The 25,052-nt window shown below is 40.7% G+C and overlaps 4 protein-coding genes across 6 annotated transcripts; all 4 read right to left on the bottom strand.

Annotated features, from left to right (window-relative positions):
• Window positions 1-107: 107 nt before the first annotated feature.
• zgc:136472 (uncharacterized protein LOC678514 homolog) lies at window positions 108-7,045 on the bottom strand. The gene is made up of 11 exons (XM_058640875.1): window positions 6,785-7,045; window positions 5,940-6,140; window positions 5,156-5,280; window positions 4,934-5,071; window positions 4,022-4,129; window positions 2,794-2,919; window positions 2,346-2,543; window positions 2,116-2,236; window positions 856-1,037; window positions 577-666; window positions 108-464 (listed from the first exon to the last, which is right to left on the bottom strand). The coding sequence occupies exons 1-11, from the start codon at window positions 6,963-6,965 to the stop codon at window positions 405-407; spliced, it is 1,530 nt and encodes a 509-aa protein (XP_058496858.1). The 5' UTR covers window positions 6,966-7,045; the 3' UTR covers window positions 108-404.
• A 1,770-nt stretch (window positions 7,046-8,815) lies between these two features.
• Window positions 8,816-14,890, bottom strand: si:dkeyp-75b4.8 (lipopolysaccharide-induced tumor necrosis factor-alpha factor homolog). Of its 3 annotated transcripts, XM_058640641.1 has the most exons (6): window positions 14,670-14,890; window positions 13,640-13,724; window positions 12,041-12,206; window positions 11,548-11,655; window positions 11,233-11,440; window positions 8,816-10,425 (listed from the first exon to the last, which is right to left on the bottom strand). In XM_058640641.1, the coding sequence occupies exons 3-6, from the start codon at window positions 12,177-12,179 to the stop codon at window positions 10,320-10,322; spliced, it is 561 nt and encodes a 186-aa protein (XP_058496624.1). In that variant the 5' UTR covers window positions 12,180-12,206; window positions 13,640-13,724; window positions 14,670-14,890; the 3' UTR covers window positions 8,816-10,319. The 3 variants fall into 3 exon arrangements, with proteins under 3 accessions (XP_058496624.1, XP_058496625.1, XP_058496627.1); XM_058640642.1 differs by lacking the exon at window positions 14,670-14,890 and having other exon boundaries at window positions 13,640-14,594; XM_058640644.1 differs by lacking the exons at window positions 13,640-13,724; window positions 14,670-14,890 and adding an exon at window positions 13,293-13,582.
• Window positions 14,891-16,360: 1,470 nt separating this feature from the next.
• pdia2 (protein disulfide isomerase family A, member 2) lies at window positions 16,361-22,449 on the bottom strand. The gene is made up of 11 exons (XM_058640896.1): window positions 21,807-22,449; window positions 20,936-21,142; window positions 19,653-19,786; window positions 19,415-19,552; window positions 18,848-18,964; window positions 18,627-18,752; window positions 18,335-18,529; window positions 17,669-17,789; window positions 16,903-17,081; window positions 16,575-16,733; window positions 16,361-16,494 (listed from the first exon to the last, which is right to left on the bottom strand). The coding sequence occupies exons 1-11, from the start codon at window positions 22,150-22,152 to the stop codon at window positions 16,438-16,440; spliced, it is 1,779 nt and encodes a 592-aa protein (XP_058496879.1). The 5' UTR covers window positions 22,153-22,449; the 3' UTR covers window positions 16,361-16,437.
• A 971-nt stretch (window positions 22,450-23,420) lies between these two features.
• LOC131467486 (protein PERCC1) lies at window positions 23,421-24,638 on the bottom strand. The gene is made up of 2 exons (XM_058641438.1): window positions 24,561-24,638; window positions 23,421-24,443 (listed from the first exon to the last, which is right to left on the bottom strand). The coding sequence occupies exon 2, from the start codon at window positions 24,426-24,428 to the stop codon at window positions 23,577-23,579; it is 852 nt and encodes a 283-aa protein (XP_058497421.1). The 5' UTR covers window positions 24,429-24,443; window positions 24,561-24,638; the 3' UTR covers window positions 23,421-23,576.
• Window positions 24,639-25,052: the final 414 nt, after the last annotated feature.

Genomic DNA, 25,052 nt, shown 5'->3' on the forward strand with positions numbered 1-25,052 from the left:
AAATTTCTGGTAAAGATCTGGAAAGTTAAAGAATCAATCATGACTGAGATCCTGATCGCAACATCTTCAATATAAAGTTGTTATAAAGAGTTCTGTGGTGGAAACTGTTGGACACTAATAATGCAGGGACATTTATTTGGGCTTTGTAACATCAACATGACAAAGACAGAAGCTCACTGAGGAGGTTAAATATTGAAAAGATGTGCAGCCATCTCCAACTTTAATGTGAGGCACACACACACACACACACACACACACACACACACACACAGTCATAACCCTGAGAAAACCATTTAAAGTGGGGAAAATAAGTCAAAATGTCCTCAATTCCTATGTTTTGTTCTTTGGTCCTAACAAAGATATATACACACACAAACACACACCCTTTACGGTCTGTTCATGCACTAAAGCTCATCTTTTGCCTTCTCAGCAGCCTCCATGTACTTCATCCTTTCTTCATCCTCCTGGAGACAGAAAAACAAGAGAGTTTATTTTTAACACAGCAAAAAAGAAGCTTACAACTCAGACACACACGATGTAAACGCTCAATCCCGTACATTGGTGAGGAGGTTTTACCTTAACTCTCTCCTTTTTGGCTTTTTCCATCTCTTCATCTATAAATGTAAGCAGGTCCGTCAGCTTCCTTTTTCCAGTGTAAACAACCACCTGACGGGAACACATGCATCAACCATCTTAACAAATCACCAGTTTGCCAGTTTCAGTGGAACATACGTCATACATACATTTAGAACTGAATAATATATGATGTTTTTGTTTCATGGTAGCATCCGGATTACGTTGATAGTTATAATTTAGCTTTAGACGCCCTAAAAGCTAACAAGGTGTGCTTCATACCCTTTCAGAATAAAGAGCGGGAAACAGGCAGAGTGATGGGTAGGATCCCTGCATCGACATATCGATGTCATTCGCTGAGGCATCGATGCGCGCGATGACCACGTTCTCTCGCTCCTTCAAAGCCTTTGCAAGTTCCTCCCATAGTGGGAACACAGCGCGAGACTCCTGACTGTAGGGCAGATCTGAAAGATGTCCACACAGCGATGCAGAAAATGTGTACATTTTAAGAAATATTGCTAATAATATCAAAGTTTTTATGCTTGGGGGAGGTGGAAAAGTGGGTCTACAGATAAAAGTTTGCAAAATTAGTGGAGATTAGGGCTGGGAATCCCAGGGATACAAAACGCGATACAATGATTCTGTGATATTCTGACTATCCATAGCGACTATTTCTGTTGTCGAAATGTATTTTCTGCTTGGTGAGTGGGGCTTAATACCCCACCTACTGGTGGGGCTGAAGTTCAGTTTGCGCACCCAACACGATACTTGCGCGTGGTTCCAAAATATTGGCTGTAAGCGCAGCCTGAGCACTGAGTCTGTACTCTGAGCACAGAAGTATACCAAGTCCTTGCACTCGTTTTCAGGGTTTGGCCAAAATGACCCAACAACCCAGCTGGAGGACAGGTTGGTTCGGTCTCACTGCTCACTGAACAATAAAAATACTAAAATTCTACAGAGCTAAGAGCACAAATAGCTAAAATTGGCTGGACATAACGCAGACCATTCTCCAACTAAACATAACTATTAGTCATGGAATTGCGAGCCATAACGATGGCATAGAGCAATCTGGTACCTTGGGTGTGTGTCGTCAACACGTTGCCATAGCCAAGGTACAGTAAGGTTTTATATGTCATCGTTTGTAAATTACTGCCTAGCCAAGTCTTTTTGAGCCCTCACCCTAGCCTTAATAACGCTTGTGCCTAGTTGAAAAATACCGGTTTGTATCTCTCCTACCACTGGGTGCACTAAAACACTCCTATGGGTCATATTTGGGGGTTAACCAAAATGACCTATATGTTAATTTTAGTTGGAAGACTTGTTGACATAATCCCATTGGCTGTATAACCCTGTTTGTGAGGTAAAACTGCAAATAACAATTTACAAAACAACTAAACAACAAGAGAAAACACATAAGAGCAGAACTGAGAACTGGGTGTGGTTGAGCTAAGTGTAATTGTGTTGGTTTCCAAGGTCAACCATCCTAAATGACCAAATCTATGCTTATTAGACAGACAGTAGGTGAAAAGTGTGTTTACGTACAGAACAGGAGAAAAACTGTCTTGTTTGGGTTAAAGGCAACTTTCTCCAGAGTCACTCCCACCAGCTCTTTCACTGGCTTTTTGTCCCATTCTTCAGGTATTGGCTCACTCCGCATCTTAGGCTGTAGCATTAATGTGCACAAAAGATATATTGTGTACAGAAGTCAGGGCAACCTGCCATTTTTGTTAGGTATCACACAGGAAAAATAAAAAATCATATGTGTAATTTACCTTAGCATTGCCATCTAAGTAGGACTGACAGAATCTCTTTATGGTTTCTTTGTCCAGGGAGTCAGAGGGCAGGTGGTACGTCACATGGTCAGTCATGTTGACCAATCGGATGAGAGGGGCCTCAAAATCTCGTACTTGGAAGTACTCCATCACTCGTCCATTACGAGACTCTTCCACATTCACCAACACAAACAAAATCTGAATAGAGACAGACACAGAGGAGAGGTTCTCACGTGGTGTAAACTGTAAACTATGCGGTCACACTGTTTCTATGTACATGTCTTTAGCTGTGTGGACCAATTGTCAAGCAAACCTGTCTTTGCGAGGACATTTTGGCTGGTCCACACAACTTTAACAGGCTTTTTGAGGATTAAGACCAGGTTTTAGGGTTAGGTTAATGGTTAGGCATTTATTTGTGATGGTTGTGACTGTGTGTGTGTTTGTGTACCTGCAGCCTGAATTCCAGTGCAGCACTGTCAAAGGCAGAGTGAATTTCCTCAAAGTCTGCAGAGGATTTTTTAATAAACAGGAGCGCATGGTTTAACACAGGTGAGGATAGGATCTGAGCAGCTGTCTGCAAGAGATTAGAACACAATCATGTCAGTCTACACCACAGACTTTAAATGGGAAGCCCAGACTGACTGCCAACACACTGCCAAGGCACAACATTTTAAACCTTTAATGTACATTTCAAAGGGTTTCACAAGCTTTACTGTGTATTTACCGAAAGGTTCTGACATTCGATATCATCAGAAAAAGACACTGAACTCAGTGACCATGGTCAGCAAACTGTTAGCAGAACCATTACCAAGCATGGAGAGCATTTATAGAAACAGACTTACAAACGGGGCACAGGCTATAGCAGGTAATGGGAGGCATCCTCTCTCCTCATCACTTAAAATGCTCCCATCTTATCTGAAGTTCAGAGGTGTCACCTGCAACCAGGCTCCTATTGGATGATACCTTTCAATCACACTGGTGTGTCCACTCAGTGTGACTTATTATCATCTACTTTCCTCTAAACGGGAGCATCATTTATACATTTGACATCAGATTCTATTGAAAAAGACCTGAAACTAGTGATCGAGACCATTAAGTCCTCAAGAAAATATTTACTGACTTTATAAACCGAGTGAGAATATTATAGCCAGACATTAAAAAAACAAGACTTTCCTGTAAATACATGGTTATCTTTCATTTCACAAACTCAAAAATGATTCATATGTTTAACATACAGACAGTAGGCTTATTGTGACCAGTGCAAAAGTTTAGGATCAGTGCTTGGTTTCCCCTCCTCTGTCAACTGAGGACGGAAATACTGAAGCAGCCAGTGTCACAGGAGCCATTGTACATTTGTTATGTCTGTCAGATACAAGCAACAAGCTTTTAGGAGCAGCCATTGATGCCTGAAAATCTTTGGAAATGAGATGGGTATATATGAGTACCGGGTAAAGCCTTTTTTTTATTTCAGACTATTCATGAATAAGAAAATATGATGCCAAAACATAAAGAGTTAGAAATCCCAATTTCTTAATGTAGTCAACATAATTCAGCAAGCAATACCCATTTATTCACAATAAATCATAAAAACGGTAACTGTAATTTTTCAGGAGAGCAGTCAGATTAATGTGTGTGTGTGTGTGTGTGTGTATCTATAACACAGTATAATTCTCTACCTCTCCAGTGTATTCAGTGACTGGATCCATCTGGTAGACGGTGATAAAGATGATCAGCTCCTCTTTAGATGTCTGAGGCATCATTTTATAAGCCTGGATGAGCTTAGACTGTAGGGCACACGTACGCGCACACGCACACGTACACAAACACACACACACACACACAGAGAAGTAAACAGTTATACTGTAAAGAAAGAACAGAATCCTCTTCATGAAACACTCGTCAGTGGACCATGGCGTCATTACACATTCACCATTAGTGATCATGCTTTAAATCATGCTAAAATTATGACTCCGACCCCTCTGGTGAATTTCTTTTATTTTTGCCAAGAGGGCATGTGTGTGTGTTAAAGACCCTCCTCAGCACTGCCCCTACTGACTGGAGCAGGGATTCCAATGCCTCATTCACACACATGAACTTAGAAGGTAGCAAACTTGGAAGGTTGTGAACTTAAAAGGTATTGAACCTTAAAGATTTAAACCTAGAAGGTTCAAACCCAGAATGTTGCAAACTTAACAGGGTGTGAACTTTATTGGTTACAAAGTTTAAAGGTCGTGAACTTGGAACTTTGCAGATTTGGAAGGTTGTAAACTTGTGAAACTTAAAAGGTTGCAAACTTTGAATTTTGCACATTTTAAAGGTTGCAAACTTTGAAGTTTTTCAAAAGTAACTTATTTTATATTTTATCTTATATAATTAAAGGCTGATGATTGGCTGCAGACAGTTTCACCGTAAGGTTCTCTTTGAAAGGATTGAGGTCCCCTCTTTGTAATTTACAAAAAATAATTAAAAAGCATATTTGTAGTTATATTCTGATTTAAAAAAAACAACCTTAAAAGAAAATGATCTGTTCTATTTGTATTGTTAAAAAATTACCAGAAGCACTGTGTGTGTGTGTGTGTGTGTGGTACCTTTTTGAGCAGCAGCACATCATTATGTGTGCGACCATATTTACTGATAACTTCAGGGTCTTGTGTCACAACAAAGTTCATGTCAGGTAGCTCGATGGCTGCAGAGTAGAACACCTGAACGTGCTCATGGTCCAGCTTCTACACAGAGAGAGAGAGAGAGAGAATTTGTTACACAAATGAATTCAAAGGAGGAAAAGGTCAGTAAAACAACAGTTGTTTTACCTCAAAGAATCCAACCACTGTCAGCTCCTCTGAGGCCTCTAGTAGGCTCAGATCAGCGATGATGTCAGAAACAGACCCCGCCCTCCGTGTCAGCCAGGTTATGATGGATGCTGAACTCTGAGGGACTAAAGGTGATAGAAGGTTCTAAAACTTATTTTACAACAATTTATTACATTAAAGAGATTTTACAAAGAACATTATTGGAGAAGTTTGACATTTTGGGACAAATGCTTTTATTTACCAAGTTTTAACTGTTGACTTATGGTGAAGCACACTTAAAGCAACAACAACAAAGTGAACTATAGTTGAACAGCGCGTGATTCACAGCACTGGTTTTATCTGAGCGCAGATTCCATCATTTCTTATGGACAAAGAAATTAGTCCAACAAGTATTTTCACTGCTCATTAAGCTGCTGATTATTCCTTAAATAAGGAAATGAACATTTATTAATACACTGCAAAAATCCCTTCAGTAACTTTAATTATGTATTTACACAAGTCGCGTTGTTACGTTGTTACTAGCAGATAAGAAATTATACAAATGCTGTGAAGCTATACTTTCACTATCATATAGCTTGTTTAATATGTACATATTAGATTAGAATGGTGTTATTTCTCAACTAGATAAAGGTCAATGAGAAACCATGGAGCAGTGAATCAACAGCCCAGGAACTATAACAAAGTTTCCACTTCTTAAGATAATGATAAATGAGTGATTACAGCTCTGTAATAATAACATGATAAATTATGGCTCTGTAAATGTGTCATTTTTACAGTCACTTACGTGGGCAGTGGGCAGGGTTGTATTTATCCCCAGCAAGGTACAGCCTAATAGCTGGGTGAGTCGTGGCATTCAGGTCTTTGGCCAGGTCCTTCTCCTTTGTTGCATCGATGACAGCAAGTCTAACCTCTGACCCTTGAAGCTCTGCAGCAGCACCTTCAAAAGCTTCTGACACACGACGGCCTTCACCAGAGAGAGGAGCATCTACACACCCAAAAAAGCAAACGCTCATTACATTCAAAGTAAAGTCAAATGAGTTCACACCATCAGCTCCACACAACTCTTTCTGTTTCTCAGTGCAGCAGTGTTTAGATCTCGTGTCGCCCTCATGCAGGAGATGTTTACTGAAAGTGATTTGTTTAATGGCAACAGCAACATGTTTGGAGTAAGACTGAAAACACATAGAAGCATCTACAAAAAGGTCCTGAAGTCAATTCTACTGCAGAGAAAAAGGTCATTTAGCAGTTTGCAGACCAAACAGAGGCAAAATAATAACATCTGCAACAAAAGGTAGAAGTTAACAATTCAATTATTACACTTTTTCATTGATCAATGTACAACTGGCTGATTGTATGAATTGTTATTTTTCATTACCTCCACAATGAGCCTTTTATATTTAAGTATATCAGGAGCCAGATGGCCATTTTTGAACCACCACGTATTTATACGAGTGCACAGGGAACAAATGAATCGTCCTTTAAATTCTGTGGCTAAGTAAAAGCTGCACAGTTTCTCCAGCATACAATGGGTGGGAAAAGTGAGGAGGCGAGGGACATTCAGATGCAACATGGACACTGTAGCTGTGACCATGTAGACCAAGATTATTAAGTTGTGTGAGTGTTACTTACAGAAAAGCACCAGGAGCTGCTTGTGTTGCCTCAGTGTCCTGTTGAAATTTCCTTTTGTCACCTGTAAAACTAAACTCTCCTCGGGGAGCGACTCGTCTTCATGTCGCTCATCTTGTGTGTCGGCGGCGACAAACACACAGAGGCAGGAGGCCGTCGCCACCAGCAGCAACACTCTCCTCATGGTGCTTCAGCCACAGTCTGATAGTCTGATGACTTGCCCTAGATACTGGAGCACGCTTGACAGGGAGGTATGGGAGGTGAAGGGAGTGGAGAAAGGAAAGTCTGACAAGTGCAATTAAGTCTCATTGTGTGTGTGTGTGTGTGTGTGTGTGTGTGTGTGTGAGAGAGAGTGTGTGTGGGGACTAGTGTTAATGGTTAGGCTCTACAAATGATTGTCAATGTGGCGTCCTGAGAAGAATAGCTGCACAAACCTGTGTGTTTGTATTTATATCTTTGTGATGTCCAAAAAACACCTATCTTTGTGGGGACATTTTGACCTTGTGTGGACATTGACTCTAAAACCCTGAGGGTTTAGGTTAGGGTCAAGTCAAGGGTTAGGGTTAATGGCTAGAGAATGCATGATGTCAATAATGTGTGTTGTCTTACATCTTTAAAGGGCTTTGGGGGGTTAAGACTTGGTTGGTTTTAGGGTAAGGGTTAGAATTGAGTTTAGGTCGGGCTAGTGTAAAGGGTAGGGTTATGTATTTAGTTGTGATAGTTAAGGTAGGCTAAGGGGCTAGGGAAGGCATTATGTCTATGAGGGTCCTCACTATGAATGAAGCACAAACGTGTGTGTGTGTGTGTGTGTGTGTGTGTGTGACAGGTAGCTATGAATGCTTTTTGTTATCTGCCGACTCAAGCTCAACCCACCAGTCTGTAGCTGATTAACTTTCCTATCTGTCCCCGGTTGTATCGCTGCTGCTGCTGCTGCTGCTGCTCATATCAAGAATATCACTAATATCTCGTGGCCTTTGCCTAACACGTTTACCCTCAGCAACACTGAAATGGAAGCACAAAAGCATGCAAACTGTCTTTTTCCTTGATAACCTTTTAAATTCAACGGCTGAATGTTGTATATTTGAAATGTAATGGAAGAGCACAGTTAGTACTTTGAGGAACATTTAAAAAGTCATGTAGTGCAGTATTTAAAAGTGGGGAACATATATGTACAAACAATATATAAACCAAGTGATTTAAGAACTCTTTTTCAAACTTTGGGGAAATCAGGGTTGTGATGGGAAACTTTAATTAATTTCATACTTCATTACTTAAGTAAAAAATTCACAATTGACTTTTCTATACTTTGTACTTCTAGCAACTTTGTTACTCATTACTACCAAATAAAATCAGAAGAAGAGTTGGTAATGGTCTGTATTTATACAGAGATTTTCTAGTCTTGATGAGCTGCTCTACACTACAGTTTTGCCATTCCCACGTCTTTCATACTCATTCACATGCTGCAACATGGGGTTAAGGGTCTTGCTCAAGGACACATATAGACTAACAGAGCCAGGAACTGAACCAACACCCTTCCAGTTGAAAGACAACTCGCCCTACCACTGAGCGACCATCGCTCCATCCTAACATCTCACTTTTTTAATACTTTTACTTCTAAAACTTAAGTACATTTTGTATCAGAAAATGACTTTTGATACTTAAGTACAGTAAATGTCATATACCTTAAGACTTTTACTTAAGTGATATTATTAAAAAAGAGACTTCAACTTCTACCAAAGTCAAGTTTCTCTTTGAGGTACTTTACACAAGGCTGTGTTCTACATACAGTGTATCTCAGTGCAAGCTCATTATTCCTGCATTTTCAGTAACTGCCAAAGCAGTTCAAACAATAAATGCATGACAGTATCAGAGGAGCGCTGCAGAGATGGAGCGATTGTCTATGCTTATGTGGTGGGAGGGGCCAAAATGTTAGTATTTCATGTCCTGGGGAGGAGATTTATACATATGTGATCAACTGATTTGTAGCATCCCAACTAAAACCCAGTATTTAAAGTTTAAAATCCATAAATGGACTATTGTTTCTCAACTGATGATTTATTTGTAATAAAACCACAATTCAATAATACAACATATATGCAAACTGTACTGGTGTAAACAAATAATTAACAGTAAACAAAACATTTATATTTTATATTAGGGTTGGTCTCCATATTAAACATTCTGCCCATCTGTCACAGGCTGAAAGTAAGATGTGTGTGTTAGGCTTTGTTTACTTTAAAACTAAAATATCAGGCTTCCATACCAGGTCAAGTTGTCCCCATCGTCTTTGGTAAATGTGAATATTTGTTCTTGTGGTGGAATGAAATTGGAAATGGAAACATGATTTGTGTTATGGTGATTCAGACCATGGCCTCAACATCATGTTGTTTGTCAGTGTTTGTGCTGAATCGAGGTCAAACTCCACAGGAACTGATTCAAAATTCTCTTCCATCTCATTTTTGAAATCAGCACAAATGATAAATGGTCAGATACAAAAAGAGATTTCCTACCGTATATACGCAGTATTATAAACGGAAGCACAATATTATCAGCACAATAATATTGGTATTGGCCGATATTTAACTTAAAAATATAATTATTAGATATCGGCAAACTCTGCTAGGTCCTCATGCTTGCACCCTTTCCAACTATTACGTTTTATGTTTATTGATTTTGCACAAGGCAGAAAAATGTATATCTATATATAAATACAGAAGAGACTGAATGATCCCTGCAGTTTGGTACAGGGAAGTTTTATATATTAGAAATGCTTGTGAACAGTATCTTACAAAAAGACTTTTTCATGGCAGACACAGCAGGAAAAGCAACAGGTGTAAAGTAAACAAAAGTAACAAGGGCTGAGTTCCATTTAGTTTCCTATGACTAACATGGTTATTTTTATATGGAAACCAGTAATGTGACTTATTCCAAATAAGTATTCAGATTCTGATTCTGAGACATTAGTTTATGTAAAAAAAATTCCACTCATATCCTTGTACACATGTTACAGAAAGTAGTCCTATCATGACTCACGGCTACTTCTGTCAAAACACATTTATCAGATTAAGACAAATGCAGGCGTAACTAAAGACTTCCTATGTGTTAATCTGATTATTCCTTATTCTGAGTTTGATAGTTTAAGGTAATACATGTAAACATAGTCAATGTCAGAAAGTACACATCTTAGCAAATTCATAATTTAAAGTCAAAATGATTTTGTTGGTGTCGTATACTCACCCCCTGTAGATTTATTATCATTATCATTATTATTATTTTTCCGTGAGAAAATCAGCTGAGGAGAGTTTTAATTCTTGTTGAACAAAAAGTCCACAGAAATGTCTCCGAAATCGCAGCACAGTCCTTTTCTCATGTGTCCATCCATAGAGTACGGTCCAGTATGTACTCTTATTAATTAGATACAGTAGTGTCACACAGATGTCTCCAGGGCGAGCTGCTTAGCTCGTAACAAACTATCCATGTTGTGCTTTTTTGGGTGGAGGGAGGAGGAGAAGAGGAGGCCTGTAAATCCCAGACAGCGTCATCTTTTGTACACGTGCAATTTGTTTCCACACTGCGGGCACGAGTGATAAGCATCTTGCAGTCCGCGTACAAGTAACGGGATCAGGCAGAAACCACAGATCAACCTGCGGTGAGGAGAAGTTGAGACAGATTCAATGTAACAGCACTTGAAATATTGTTGTATGATGTACTGACAGCGGTGACTTATCCTGAGACACACACAGTTTAATCGAGCTAAGGCCGTAGTCCGACTAAGACAGGCAATCGGACAACTTGCTGAGTATACATGCGGAGGAGATAATCGATTTATTGGCTGCGTGCGTCTGACTCCACCTCCATAGGTGGCACTGTATCTCTCTATAAGCTAGTGTGTGTTGAATCAGTTTCCTGACAGTGAGATGGATCGTGCTGTGGTTGTGTATGTACATGCTGTACATGTTAATCTATCTTAATCTTATTCTGTATGTCGCCTCTTTCTACTTCCGGGTCAAAGACCAGGGAGGACATTTTGGCCCATGTACAGAACACCAGGTCCGACTCCAGTCCGACTAAGCGTATACATGCAGGAGTAATCGGACTATGAATCGCATTATCCAGGTATGTTAGTCCGACTAAGACTAACTTGATTTTTGTAACCTGCTAACTTGTTTACATGAAATTAAGAAAACTGAATTATGGTCTTAGTCTGACTAAAATTGGACTCTCAACACGCACGTAAACGCTCGCCCTCACTGCAAACATGGCCGCCATCAAAAACACACACACACAAAAATATTAAAAAGTGTGTAAATGTTTGCTAAGAAAAGCAGAAATGTAGAAAGTAGATTTGTGTCCCAATGTTACCATTATGCGTCAGTAGCTCATACAACCACACATACACAAAGCTGAACTTTTACTTGCAGTACTTGTGTTTGTGTATTTGTGTGCCTCACCCCATCACTGACAGAAGAAAGCACATGCACCAGGCAGCTTTCCCTGGCAGGTATGTGACTTGTGTGGTGACAGTGTGGTGGCAGTGCGGGCAGCACACCAAACCGGGAATGTCTCTCAGGTATGTGACAGAGATAGGAACAGGCGGCGGCTGAATCACAACCACAGCAGGCTGAGTTTGGTGGGTGTGGTGACGCCGTCCTGCACCAACTGTGTTACAAAAGACACGGGGAGGACAGTGTAGAATATCAGGGTAAGAAAGACATTTTCAATAGCCCATTTAAGAGCTAAATAATGTAAAAATGTAGCGTTGGTACCTTGTGTGAGTGGATGTATTACGTTCCCAGCGTTTTGCGGAAGTGAGGTCTGAGTAGTGGGCACAGAGTGGACAGACAGGACAGGAAATGGATCCGGCTGAATCGTAACTAGTGAAAAAGAAACATTAAAGTTAAAGGAGCTGTAAGTAAGTAAGTGTGGTCATAAAATGTCCATGACTACTCATTAGAGATTTAGAAAATAACTGAATTATCGCACTGATAACAGCCAGTTTATTTACTACTTCATTCTTTATTTTTGGGACAACTGTTCAATAACGCATCCGGAGTAGTGATGGGACTACAATATTATAGCTCATTGTGAATAAGTTAATCGTGGTGAATTTCTAGTATCATGATGAGAAAAACCTCAGTTTCTGTTGTTGAAGGAACAGGGAGATCTAGAATCTAGAAGTTCACCTGTCTTAGTCTGGATGACTTGTACTCAATGTACGATGAGCTGTGAGAAGAAACAAAAGAAAGAGAATCTTTTTACCTGCTTCTACGTAGGTGGGAGGCGGCGTGGAGGGGGATGAGAGGGAGGCGTAGTAGGAGGGGGGAGGTGGGAAGCTGAATCCTCCTGTTCTCAGAGCGGAAGGGTGGAGATTGGCCTCTTCATATGAAGGGGGTTCCATCAGGAGATCATTTGCTCAAACAGGATGCTGGAAAAAAAAAAAAAAAAATTAATTTAAAAACTTTACTCATGGGAAACGTTTTGCTCTGTCACTGTAGAAGTGACCGTGAACATTCAAAAAGTAGTAGTAGTTAGCTTTCCCTGCAGTTCGGTTTCTATTTTGATTCCTATTTTTACTTTTTTATTACTGCTATTTGATTCTCATATGGCATCATCATTATTATTATTATTATTATTATTATTATTATTATTATTATTATTATTATTATTATTATTATTATTATTATTATTATTGGGCAGCCCATCGACAAGTGAACAAGACTATCTGAGCCCAGATAAATGGGTGGTTTGCTGTGGCAACTCCTAGACAGGGAGAAGCCGAAAGCAAAACAAAAATGTATTATTATTACTATTATCATCATAGTTTGTTGCAGTAGTAGTAGTGTTAGTGCTGGAAGTAGTAGTAGTTGTTGTAGTGGTAAGGAGGGTGAGGGTTTTGAGGGTAACGGCAAAGATTAAAATGTACTGCTCTTTATATTAGCTTTGTGTACATATACAAACAATTGTCTTTTATTTTTTGAAATAAAACAACCTCACTTTACCCTTCAGTGCGTAGGAAGCATGGAAGATGCCAGATCAGTGGAAATCTGAATTCAGTTGTTTTCGTCATCACAGCACCACATTTTCCAGCATGGTGTAAATTACAGTAAATATATTGTCCTGACACACAGTAGCTCAATTTAGTAACCAACTGGTTATACTAGTTATTTCACCGTGTGTGTGTGTGTATGAATCAGTCTGTCAGGCAGCTTTACAGTATCGTATGTAATCTGAACATCTTTGTGCGGCACACACTACATTTAGCCAGGGGTCACATGACCATAGCCGAGTGTGCCGCTCTGATTCTGTTGTGGAAGCTACTTGTTACATGATGCAGCTGAAAATCTCAGGGTTTGAGATCACTGCATCTGTGAACTTCAATCAACACCACAAAGAAACTGTACAATGAAAGTCTAAATAAAGACACATATAGCAGTACTATAAACCCAAATTAGTTTTATTTTCATTAAATTGTATAGACTATAAGCTTATCAGCACCCAGTGAAACACTTACTGTGAGTCCAGAAGAACGCAGAGTCACTATGGTAAGAAACAGACGTGAACACACAGATAATCCTGAATCACGTTACTCCTCCTCGCTCTGTTTTCACACAATGTTGCATCACATTAAAATCAGCTGTGTTTGTAATTAAACATGTCGACGTGAGCTCGACATGGGACTCTACTCTTACATAAACAAGAGCCGCAGTATCTGATCCAAAACAGACACACACCAGACTCCAAAAATAGAAAACCTCCCCCCAAAAACAAAATACATAAATACATACATAAATAAATAAATAAAGAGTGTCTACCTACACTAATAAAAAAAACAGCATGGTGTGAAAGAAGTGGTCTTACCGTGGACAAATGAAGCTTGGTTGGAGGAAGCTCATAGCAGGTTGGAGACAGACGTGACGTCACAGCCTGTTGAACCAGTTTGGCTCTGGAATTGGAAACATTTTACTTCCCACAGACAAACCAAGCCTGTACACCTGTTTCCCTCAGGTGATAACTCTCAGAAAACAACCTGTTTCTTAGATGCAATCTCCTTCTCCGCAGGATATTTAATCTGCAGGTGAGTCACTGTGTTTGTTTCACCTTTTACATACTGTATATATTTGTTGACAGAACAAGCGCATGTATGCAGACATATAGTCCGTAGAGTCAGCAGATGTCATTTGTGAAAGGTAATTGCAGTAATCATCCTTCATTTTAAATCGTAATTACTCTCACTTTATTCTTTATTAGAAAATACCTGCCGACCTTCTTAATGAGCCAATTATGTGGCAGCTGCACTGCATAAAAGCACGCAGCCTCAGGTCAGGCGCTTAGGTCAAATCGAATGTGAATTTGACTGAATGAAGGGGGCAATCTCTGTGATTTTGAATGTGGCGCGATTGTTGTTTCAGAAGGCTCCACACATGCAAACACATGAGGATCACTGCACTCAGCTCCAACTCACAAAAACCACACGGGCACTGTATGAGGACAGGTCCAGTTTTGATCTTTGGGTCAGAACCTGCCTTGTGTCAAGTCCATCAGTCCATGGTTTTGGTGGTCATGGTGACAGACGACCTTTACTTTCTGTCTGTACTCAGTGTCCTCCCCCCCTGGAGTAAGTTCTTAGCTTCCAAAATGACTGCATTACTGCTTTCTTCTTCTCTTTCCTTCCCCCCGGTGCACTCTTCCCAAACACTGTAAAGTGGCCTTGGATACATTGAGAGGACACTACAATATCATTATTATTAATGGTGATAAAAAATCTTGTAAGAGAATGATTATGCTCAAGGCCACACAAAGTAAACTTCTGAAAGTGTGTGTGTGTGTGTCGCTGTAGCTACCAGGTTCCCTCCTGCTGCCAATCCGACTGTGCATCTCATCCACTTACCAATGCCAGGCATGATAAAAACAACTCTCCAGTCCACGCCGTGTTGTCATTGCAGCCTAAAGTTCCACTCTTGAGTTTTCTCCTGTGTTGCGACACTTTATGTTTACTAGTGCCTGAGGTTCCTTCTCCTGCTGCTGCTGCTTTCCCTCTGCCTGCCTCCACCGGCTCCTCGTTTGCCTGCCAGTGAAGCATTCACTCCTGCCGCCTCTTCTGCTCCAACCAGATCAATGCTCAGTAAAAACACAGTGGAATTCTTCTCCTCAGACTCAAACTCAGTGCAGCATGAATGCTGATCTAACACATCTGCAGAAATGATCTGATGATGATCTCAAGGGGAAGTTTTCAACGTCCTGTGTGGTCAAAGAATCCAGACTCTACACTACATGTGTGCACTGTTCCTAATGAAATGCACTCATTATAGTATTATTGATATTTAATGCTGAAGTATTTTTTTCTGATAATACTTTCACATGTGTTAACCCTTACCTCTGAGCATTACTGTGCTTCAGTACAGTCTCACAGAAACACAAAGCTACAGACAGGTGAATGACGAGGACAGGGGAATGACGACAAAAGGTGAATGACGAGGACAGGTGAATGACGACAAAAGGTGAATGACGACAAAAGGTGAATGACGAGGACAGGTGAATTATGAGGACAGGTGAATGATGAGGACAGGTGAATGACGAGGACAGGTGAATGACGAGGACAGGTGAATTATGAGGGCAGGTGAATGACGAGGACAGGTGAATGATGAGGACAGGAGAATGATGAGGACAGGAGAATGACGAGGACAGGTGAATGACGACGAAAGGTGAATGACGAGGACAGGTGAATGACGAGGACAGGAGAATGACGAGGACAGTTGAATGACGAAGACAGGTGAATGATGAGGACAGGTGAATGACGAGGACAGGTGAATGATGAGGACAGGTGAATGACGAGGACAGGAGAATTGGCGTTAATTAAGGTCCCTGAGTGAGTGAAAAAGTTAAAGCATTAGTGACCTTTGACCCATTTTGACTGATACATTATGTGTTTACATCTTTTATTTTTGTATCTTTCTTTTTTATCTGTCTTACTTTCTTTGAAGAAAGAGGTTCCACAAATCGTCTCTACGTCCAATAACATTAAGGCAGGTTTATTGGCAGAAATGGAATATACTTCCCATAAGTGTTTTCGTATATGTGTATAATCAATTAAAAATAAATTGTGTTTTGAAGCAGAAACAGCTTATCCCACCCAAACCTACAATACTGTCAGATGTTTTAACATTTAAAAAGGCAATTTATACACCAATGTGGAAGACAGAGGAAGTGGCAGAGGGAGTAGAGAGGAGAGAGGTGAATGTTGTGAAATAATGTTTACATCCTTTCTGGTGCTTGAAGGCCACTGTAGTTCCCAAGTCGTGCTGTAACCTGCAGTCTCACCATTAGATGTCCCAGATTCTTTAATAACAAACATTTTAACAGGTTAATGTGCCTATGTACTGTATGTACTGTGTGTGTGTGGGTTCATGGTTTATGGTCTATTTGCTATTAGTTTTGTTTCCAACTAGCAGTCGCCCCCTGGGGGCTATTCAATATATTCTTACTCTGGGTTGGCCTCATCTGGCAAACTGCAAGGCAATAATGATACCAAACTGACAAAGGTTTTATGGTCATTTCAAATTTGTCACGACTACACTGAACTCAAACCCGAATGCATTTTATTAAATAAAAACAAAAGATGTAAGACTGATTGTGATTGGACAGAAATCACAGTGACATCAAAGCTCCTCTTTAAGTGTCGTGTTGGGCGACGCCTCTGCAGACTCTTCATCCTCCTGAAAGAAAGAAAACATATATATGTTATATATTGGAGGGAATTTTAAAATGATAAAAAAGTAGTAGTAAAAAAACAAACCTTGCTATCGCCGACGGCGTCCTCGGCTTTCTTTGCATCGTCGCCTTCCTCATCATCCTCATCGTCCCCTTCATCACTCTCCTCCTTAGGCATCACTCCTCCATTATCCAGGAACTTAGAGAGAGTCTCCAGATCTCTTTTGTGACTGTAGTCGACCACCTGACAGAAGCACAGACATTATCAAAAATGATTGGTAGTGCGTGTGTATGTATGTATATGTATATATGCATATACATATATCTATGTATATGTATATGTATATAGGTTTATACATATATCTATGTATATGTATATGTATATAGGTTTATACATATATCTATGTATATACCTCTTTGCCACCAGCAGGGAAAAACTTGAGTGTGGGAAATCCATCGACTTTCACAGACTCTATCTCATTGGCTGTGCTGTCCACCATGGCTATGATGATGTCATCACGGTCAGCGTACTTCTCGCCCAGCTTTTCCCAAACTGGAGCCAGTTCCTTACAGTGTCCACACCATGGAGCATCTGTGGTACACACACACACACACACACACACACACCGGCTTGTATAAAGTACCTTAAAGGGATACTTGAGTAAAAGTTACCAGAAGTTATCTTACCAGAAAATGACTTTGGTAGAAGTTGAAGTCAGTTTTTATAATATTACTTAAGTAAAAGTCTTAAAGTGCTCAGTGGTAGGGCGAGTTGTCTTTCAAATGGAAGGCTGTGGGTTCAATTCCTGGCTGTAATAGTCTATGTGTACTTGAGCAAGACACTCAACCCCATGTTGAAGCATGTGAATGGGTGAATGGGTGAAAACTATAGTGTAAAGCAGCTCATCAAGACTAGAAAATCTCTATATAAATATAGACTATTACCAACTCTTCTTCTTCTGATTTCATTTGGTAGTAACGAGTAACAAAGACAGTTAGAGGAAATGTAATGGAGTAAAAGTTGCTAGGAATAAAAAAACAATAATGTAAATTAGAGATATGTGGATTTTATACTCAAACAAAGTATTTGTACTTTGTTACATTACAACACTACACACACACACACAGTGAGATTTTACAGCGTGTATCTCTAAAACAGATGTAGACAAACTGACTTACAAAACTCCACAAAGACGTTTTTGGTCGGATCCAGAGCAACAGACTCAAAATTCTTCCCCACGAGGACTTTGACCGGTCCTTTATCCCAGTCCTCTGGGATTTCCTGTGTCCGAAAGTATGGCTGCACCACAAAACAAGACAAGTTATGTACGGGTTAAGTATTTAGATAATATACTTACAATACTGTAGTTGCAAATGAGTTCACAGTAACACAAGTTATTAGATGTTAATTCTGAAAGGCTGGAAATAAGAAAACATGACGACCTTTTCAGGAAATTACTCACTAATACTTTATTTTAATGGGAAATTATCTAAGTGAAACCATACTTTTATAGATAGATAGAGAGATAGATAGATAGATAGATAGATAGATAGATAGATAGATAGATAGATAGACAGACAGACAGACAGACAGACAGACAGACAGACAGACAGACAGACAGAGAGATAGATAGATAGATAGATAGATAGATAGATAGATAGATAGACAGACAGACAGACAGACAGACAGACAGACAGAGAGAGAGAGAGAGATAGATAGATAGATAGATAGATAGATAGATAGATAGATAGATAGATAGATAGATAGATAGATAGATAGATAGATAGACAGATAGACAGATAGATAGATAGATAAATAGATAGATAGATAGATAGATGTGTTACCTTGGCAGTGCCGTCCAAAACCTCCTGACACAGCTGTTGCAGTGATTCCGCTGTGATGTCATTGGTGGACAGTCTGTACTTCTTTCCTGTCTCCATTTCGATGACGCGGACAGTGGGGGCGTCGTCCGCGGACACGCCAAAGTATGTCAGCACATGAGATATGGCTGTTGTCACGTCAATGGAAACAAACAGCATCTGTAGAGAACAATAAGACAATAATAAGACTTCTTTTTTATCACTGATTCACTTTCAGTGAACACACACACACACACACACACGCTCTGACTGTTACCTTGTCCTTGAACTCTTTGGCCACAGTCCTGGCGTCGTCCATCAGTGCTTTCTGACTCTCCACAGTGGAGTTGATGAACAGCAGACTGTGCAGTTTGATGCTGGAGGAGAAGATCTTGTCTGCATTCTTAAAAAACAACGTGACGTCAATAAAGTTTCACTCAGTTTTCATTGTGTGACTGTATGCCTCTGTGTGTGTGTGTGTGTGTGTGTGTGTGTTACCTCTTCACTGAATGGGATGATCAGCTCCAGGCTGTTTTTGTTGATGAAGGTGGTCAGATTGTTTTTGTCCAGCTTCTCGTCTTCTGACAACGTAAAGTCTGCTCTGCCCTCGTCAAACTAGCAGCCGAAGACACACACACACACACACGTTTGTTGACCTAAATTCACATCATGACCTCTAAACTAAGAAAACTAAGAAACACAAAATTCATCTAATTCTGCATTTTCACTGCAAATACAGTATACAACAAAAAATTCTGTCTTTGTGTTCATCTGTGTGGTGTGTTTGCCCCAGGCATGTAACGAAGCATGGGAAAAGATATTAAAATTTATATATTATATAATTATAACTTCTTTTACAGTTCAATCGAAACTAAAGTATGTTCCAGTCTTCACTTTTTTTTTTACCTTCTACTCTATTGCAAGTCATAACCTACAGTAAATCTGAATCCTAAAGTTACAAAAAGAAAAGAACAAAGTATAACTAGTCACTAGATGGCAGCAAAACTATCATCATTAAGGCTCTCTGTGCCTCTGCACTCCCTCTTGATGAAACACTGGTCTTACCTTTTTGAAGAGAACCACTGAGTCGGATTTTACTTCATACTTCTGGAAAACGTCAGGAGTTGACGTGAGGGCGAACTCTGCGTCAGTCCGATCCAAGGAAACTTCTTTGAACACCTCAGCTGCCTCACTTTCCAGACTCTAAAATGTAAACAAAAAAAAAGAAAAGAAAAAAAATCACATCACAAAATCCTAAAATATAGTTTGTGACTTATATGTGAAGGTAAACTGACAAACTCACACCAAAGAATCCGACAACTGCGACTTTATGGGCGTCGATGAACTGAGCTGCAGACTCTGCAGAGTCCAGCACAGCAGCGCCGGGTCCTGAGCGACGCTTCATCCACTGGATTATTCCCTCAGTCGTCCTCTTACCTGAGCAACACACACACACACACAGGGCAACATCATCAAGTCAGTGTAGATGTAAGATCAAAGAAACTCAAGCAGAGGTGCCACATGCAGCCCTTCAATCATTTCATACTTAAATGTTTGTTTTTTATATTTGTAGATTCATTTTGTACCATCATTTCATCACACATAAAAAAAAACACTTTTATTTTGAAATTATGTCAAATATCGTCACAAATTGCTGCAGCATGATGGAATGCTGTGATATAACTCTAAGCTAATATTGCTATTTATTGCTAATATTACTCAACAGTTGGACTTTTGGATGACATACTGAAATATGACTTTTTTTTCATAACTTGTTGTTATTATAATTCTGTTTGTATGATGTGTCCTTTAACTGAAAACCGTCTCTGTCAAGCAAAACTATCAGACCTGACTGAGGGAGCATTGGTGTGTACGGGCGAGTGGGGACAAGAAAATTCAATAAAACTGCTGAACAACCGAGTTTTTAAGAAACTTTTCATTGGCACACTGGCCTTTGTGTTTTCAGTCATGTCTCACTTTACTAGAGCAACGTGTCGTAGTCATGTGGAGCTGATAGACTAATCAGCCCATTTGATAACGTTTGAAACTAACCAGCATTTGTTTATATTTAAAAGTTACGCAGTACAATGAGTTAAGTGTTGATCCACCTTTTTGTGTGTGTGTGTGTGTGTGTGTGTGTGTATTTTCCCGGTATATGTTCTTGGGACTTAAATCTGTTTACACAGTGACATTATGGGGACTTGTCTTCCTTATGAGGACAAATGACATAAATTACTACATTTTAAGGTGAAGACATGTTTTATGGTTAGGCTGAGGTCAGGGTTAGAGGTAAGGTTAAGGTTAAGGTTAAGGTTAGTGTTAGTGTTAGGATTAGACCAGTAGAAAATATGATTATCTTCAGAATAAGTCTCCAGGAAATGAATGTAAGTCAATGCAATGAAGTCATGTGTGTGTATTTAATGCAAGATGTTATGGAGACTTGCTTTTTGTCCCCAAGGAAGGGAACTAAGGACAAGACAGGGAAGACAAGGCCTTATAATGTGTCATGTGACAGAAAAGCAGCTTCACCAGGACGTCTTATAGGCGATGTGTGTGTGTGTGTGTGTGTGTGTGTTTTTTATTTACCGGTGAAGTCAACATGACTCTTGCGGTCTCCATTGGAGAACAATTTCAAAGTGGGGAAGCTTCCAACTTCAAACTCGTCAGCCAGCTCCTTCTCCTCGATGGCGTCCACTTTGGCTAAACGTATCGCCGTCCCCTCCTCCTTCAGTTTCCCAGCAGCCTCTGCGTACACAGGCTCCAGCCGTTGACAGTGACCACACCATGGAGCGTCTGCACACACACACACACACACACACACATCAAGCTGTGCTTTTGTGGGGGGGAGAAAAGGTGGACGTGGAGATGTGGGGGGTTCATGAGACAAAGCCACAGTGTGCAGTCACTGCTGTTGCTATCAGCAGCACATGTCCAGATAGACATGGAAATAAGCTGCTGATAGCAGCAGAGACAGTGTCTCCCTGTCCCGACCTACAGTATCTGCTGCCTCTGAGCTCTGCTGTGGGAGAGTTGAACCTTGAGAACATCTGGACAGGAGAGGCCACGTGTATGAATGCACATACATTTGCACAGCTGTGTGATAACGCCTCAATGTGGACAAAGGCTTGGACAGAAAACAGTGTTGGGAAACATTCACACGAGACATTTGGGATTTTTACTTCGGCCAAAGATTCCAAATGTCTCGTCTGAACTTGAACCTGTTCCTGCACCTCGGTCATTTCACACACTCTTCCAAGAATCTGTATCTCTGTAAAATCACACCTGGATGTCTTCACTTTAAAATAATCCACATCTATATCTCACAGAATCATCATTGTGTCATCACAAATATTGAATCTATGATCTATGTTTAACTTTTCATAAACCGCGCGCCACTTATTGTGAATTCCGTCATTCTAACAACTCTGTTCTTTTAACCAAATCAATCACTACTTACAGAATTCCACCAGTATGAACTTATACTCGCTGAGAGCGCGGTCAAAGTTGTTGATGTGGAGAACCATCACATCCTTCTCCTCCTCTATCTCAGTTGTTTTCTCTTTCTTCGGTGCCTCCACCTCCTCCCCCTCCTCCTCCTCCCCTGTCTCCACTGAAGCATCTTCCTTTGTCTCCGTCGATGTCTCTTGTGGTGCGTCCGTCTCGTTGTCTGTGTCGTTGGCCTGGATGCAGGAGGCCCCCAGCAGCAGGCCCAGCAGAGCTATGGACAGAAGCGTGTGCGTCCTCATGATGGCGTTTCTGTCTCTTCTGTCCCCTCTGTTGAGACGTGGACACCTGCAGTGCATGTGTCACTGCAACTTTCCACCTTTATCTGGCTAATACAGAGAGTGTGTGTCAAAACGTTACTGGCCTCCCCGCTCCTCCAATCATGAGTCACACTCGCAAAGGGAGTCTTTCCAGTTCCAACCAATCACATTGTGCCCTGTAAAGTCATAATTGAGGCAAACTGGATGATCAGCGCCTGGATAAATCGCACGTCCTCTCTGCTTTCCTCTTCATCACGTCTTTAAACATCGACCTCATGCTGTTTTCAGTTAGAGCTCCTCCACCAACAGATGGGATGCTCCAGCCGTTACACGCTCACTCTTTCTTTCTTTCTTTCTTTCTTTCTTTCTGGGCCTTTGACACAAGGAACAGTGTCACAACGCTCTTCTCTTCTGTTTTTATAACATTTTTGATTTACTTAAGCTGCAGCAAACACTTTCACCACTCCCTCTTTTCCCCTACACTCCTGCAAACATTGCTTTCACGCTCCTGTGTTTCAGAGAAGACACAAAATTGATCGACTTTGCATTAAACATTAAAATCACATTTCATTGAAATCTGTCAGGGAGGAAAATAAACAGTCTGTGAACATATGCTGAGTTTTAATCCAGGAATGTTTATACCTGTATGTTTTTAGTGGTGTTTAGACTTTTAAAGGGTTAGTTCATCTGTATCACATGACATGTATGCAGAGGTGGAAAGTAAGGAATTACATTTACTCGCATTACTGTAATTGAGGTTAGGGTTTTTTTGTACCTTTTTAAAATGTGTAGTTTTACTTTTACTTAAGGGTGTTTTTTGTAAGTGCTGTACTTTGCTACATTTTAAATCACATGTTACTGAGTATTACCTGAATTTTAAAAGAATTTAAAAATAAAAAATGATGCAATTATCCCCCCACCTTGTTAAAAAAGTAACTAAGTAACTTTTAGTACATTTGAGTACAAAAATTGAAATATAATATAAAATTGAGTACATGAGTACAAGTTACTTTTTTACTTTAACTTGAGTACATTTTTAGACCAGTTCTTTCACTTGTACGTAAGTAAAATGTTATCAAAATAGTGGTACTTTAACTTGAGTAGAATATTTCCGTACAATAACAATAATAACAATACATTTTATTCATATAGTGCTTTTCATGAACTCAATGTCACTTTACATTAAAAACACAAGAATCAAAACAAACAAGTCAACATTAAAAAGTCTTGAAGAGGTGAGTTTTGAGGAGTGATTTGAATGAGGTTATGAGGTCAAAGGTCAGAACAATCAGGGTTGGGTGTAGTTTTTTTTAATGATTTAAATGTCTTTTCTCAGAGTTCAGAGAAACAGATTCTTAAAACAAACACTGTGCACGGCCGCTGAGCTGCTCCCTGTCTTTCCTCCCCTTCGTTGATCTGTTTCCATGTTTGCATCAGAGGCATAAAGGACATGAATGAGGTCTTTAATGCTGCATGTGTGTGTTCTCCGTCAGTGTGTGCGTGAGCTCTGGGTTTGGGTCCCAGTTCGCCAACAAATCACTGAAGTCTGGCTGATTGTTGTCGAGGGTGTGTGCATTGTGGTGTGCGAGTGCATTAAAGGGCATGTGTGTGTTGGTGTCCGTGCGCGTGCTGTCCTCTGTGGACGTGTCACCGTGTGTGTGCGCGACGTCAGGTGAGTCACTGAAGCCGACCAGAGGGCAGCAGGGCATCGGCTCCGTCCAGAAACTGAGCGGGAGATGCCGTTTCACCATAGGTTGGCCCCGACTGTGACTCGGGCCCATGTGGTCGAAGAGTTCAGCTAGGGGCCCCAGACTGCTGTTGCCCACGGCAACCCCAACTCCATTGTAATCGCTGCAAGTCACAAAGCTGCTGTCCTGCTCCTCTGGACTTCCGGCTCTGGCTATTCTCAGCAGGTCATCGTAGTAACGCAGACGCCCGCTGGTTGTGACCGACACAGAGTCGCTGTAGATGTCGCAAGCCTCTCTGTCGCCAGAGCAGCGGCCAAAATACCGCTGAACGTCACGACTGATCAGGTCTGCAAACGTCAGCAGCTGCTTAGTCACATCCAAAGTGTAGCGAGCCGGGTTTAGAAAACCCTCCTCTAAACATTCTTCGTCCTCCTCCTGGACTTCAGATTCCTCGTCTTCCTCGTCCTCCTCTCTTTCTTCCTCGTCTTCCCTCTGTTCTGGCTTTTCCTCCAGCATCTCATCTTCTTCTTCCTCATCTTCTCTGCACGGGGACTGCTGGAAAATCAGGGGGAAGTAGGCTGGAGTCGGGGCCTGGACAAGGAAGTTCCTGATGATGCCGGCTGCCATGTTGGCTTAGTAAGACTGGAGAGACGATTAGAGGACACAAAAGGTAAGAATCTTACAGGAAGGCAGAATTCTTGACAGGACAATATCATATTTTTCTATTCAAATTTGTTGAAAACATTCAAGCTGCATTACCTTGAGAGATGTCAGTCAATGTGTCCAAGGAAAGGCCTGACCAGGGCACCGGTGCATCCACTTTTCTGTTTGTGTGTGCACATGTAATAGTGGTGCAGCAGGATTGCAACTGTATATATAGCGCAGCACGCGGGTGTAGACGTGTACGTGTCTCCTTTTCGGATGAGGAAGCTTCCAGAACAAATATTTGCCTGCCAAATTGGTCAAACACACTTTGTTTACTTTATCACTGGGAAACCGGGGAGGGGGTCCAAAGCTAATGGATTCTCTGCTAGGGGATGATCGAGAGTGGTTACACACGCACATAGACACACTTATTGTTGCCTTTTCTGTCCCTGTTATCAGGCTAGTTAAAGGATAAAAGAGCATGAAATCACATCATACGCTGTTTTGACTTCTAAAGGGGAGCCGACCACTCATCGGCAACAAAGCACAAGCTGCTCCGAGCATCACGGGACATGAAGTACACACTGTGTACAGCATCACATGCAG

Source organism: Solea solea, chromosome 10, assembly GCF_958295425.1.
Source record: "Solea solea chromosome 10, fSolSol10.1, whole genome shotgun sequence".
NCBI classification, from domain to species: domain Eukaryota; kingdom Metazoa; phylum Chordata; class Actinopteri; order Pleuronectiformes; family Soleidae; genus Solea; species Solea solea.

Bases quoted from the DNA above. Each gene is read 5' to 3' on its own strand.
- zgc:136472 (XM_058640875.1), bottom strand. From the start codon at position 6,965: ATGAGGAGAGTGTTGCTGCTGGTGGCGACGGCCTCCTGCCTCTGTGTG. The intron at 6,141-6,784 runs GTAAGTAACACT...TTGGGTGTGTAG, and splicing joins GCAGCTCCTGGTGCTTTTCT to ATGCTCCTCTCTCTGGTGAA. The intron at 465-576 runs GTAAAACCTCCT...TTCTGTCTCCAG, and splicing joins CCAAAAAGGAGAGAGTTAAG to GAGGATGAAGAAAGGATGAA.
- si:dkeyp-75b4.8 (XM_058640641.1), bottom strand. From the start codon at position 12,179: ATGGAACCCCCTTCATATGAAGAGGCCAATCTCCACCCTTCCGCTCTG. The intron at 11,656-12,040 runs GTAAAAAGATTC...CTTTTTCACTAG, and splicing joins TCCCACCTACGTAGAAGCAG to TTACGATTCAGCCGGATCCA. The intron at 10,426-11,232 runs GTGAGGCACACA...TCCTCACCGCAG, and splicing joins TTTCTTCTGTCAGTGATGGG to GTTGATCTGTGGTTTCTGCC.
- pdia2 (XM_058640896.1), bottom strand. From the start codon at position 22,152: ATGCACTGCAGGTGTCCACGTCTCAACAGAGGGGACAGAAGAGACAGA. The intron at 21,143-21,806 runs GTAAGTAGTGAT...GTGTGTGTGCAG, and splicing joins GTTCATACTGGTGGAATTCT to ACGCTCCATGGTGTGGTCAC. The intron at 16,734-16,902 runs GTATATACATAG...TGCTTCTGTCAG, and splicing joins TCCCTGCTGGTGGCAAAGAG to GTGGTCGACTACAGTCACAA.
- LOC131467486 (XM_058641438.1), bottom strand. From the start codon at position 24,428: ATGGCAGCCGGCATCATCAGGAACTTCCTTGTCCAGGCCCCGACTCCA.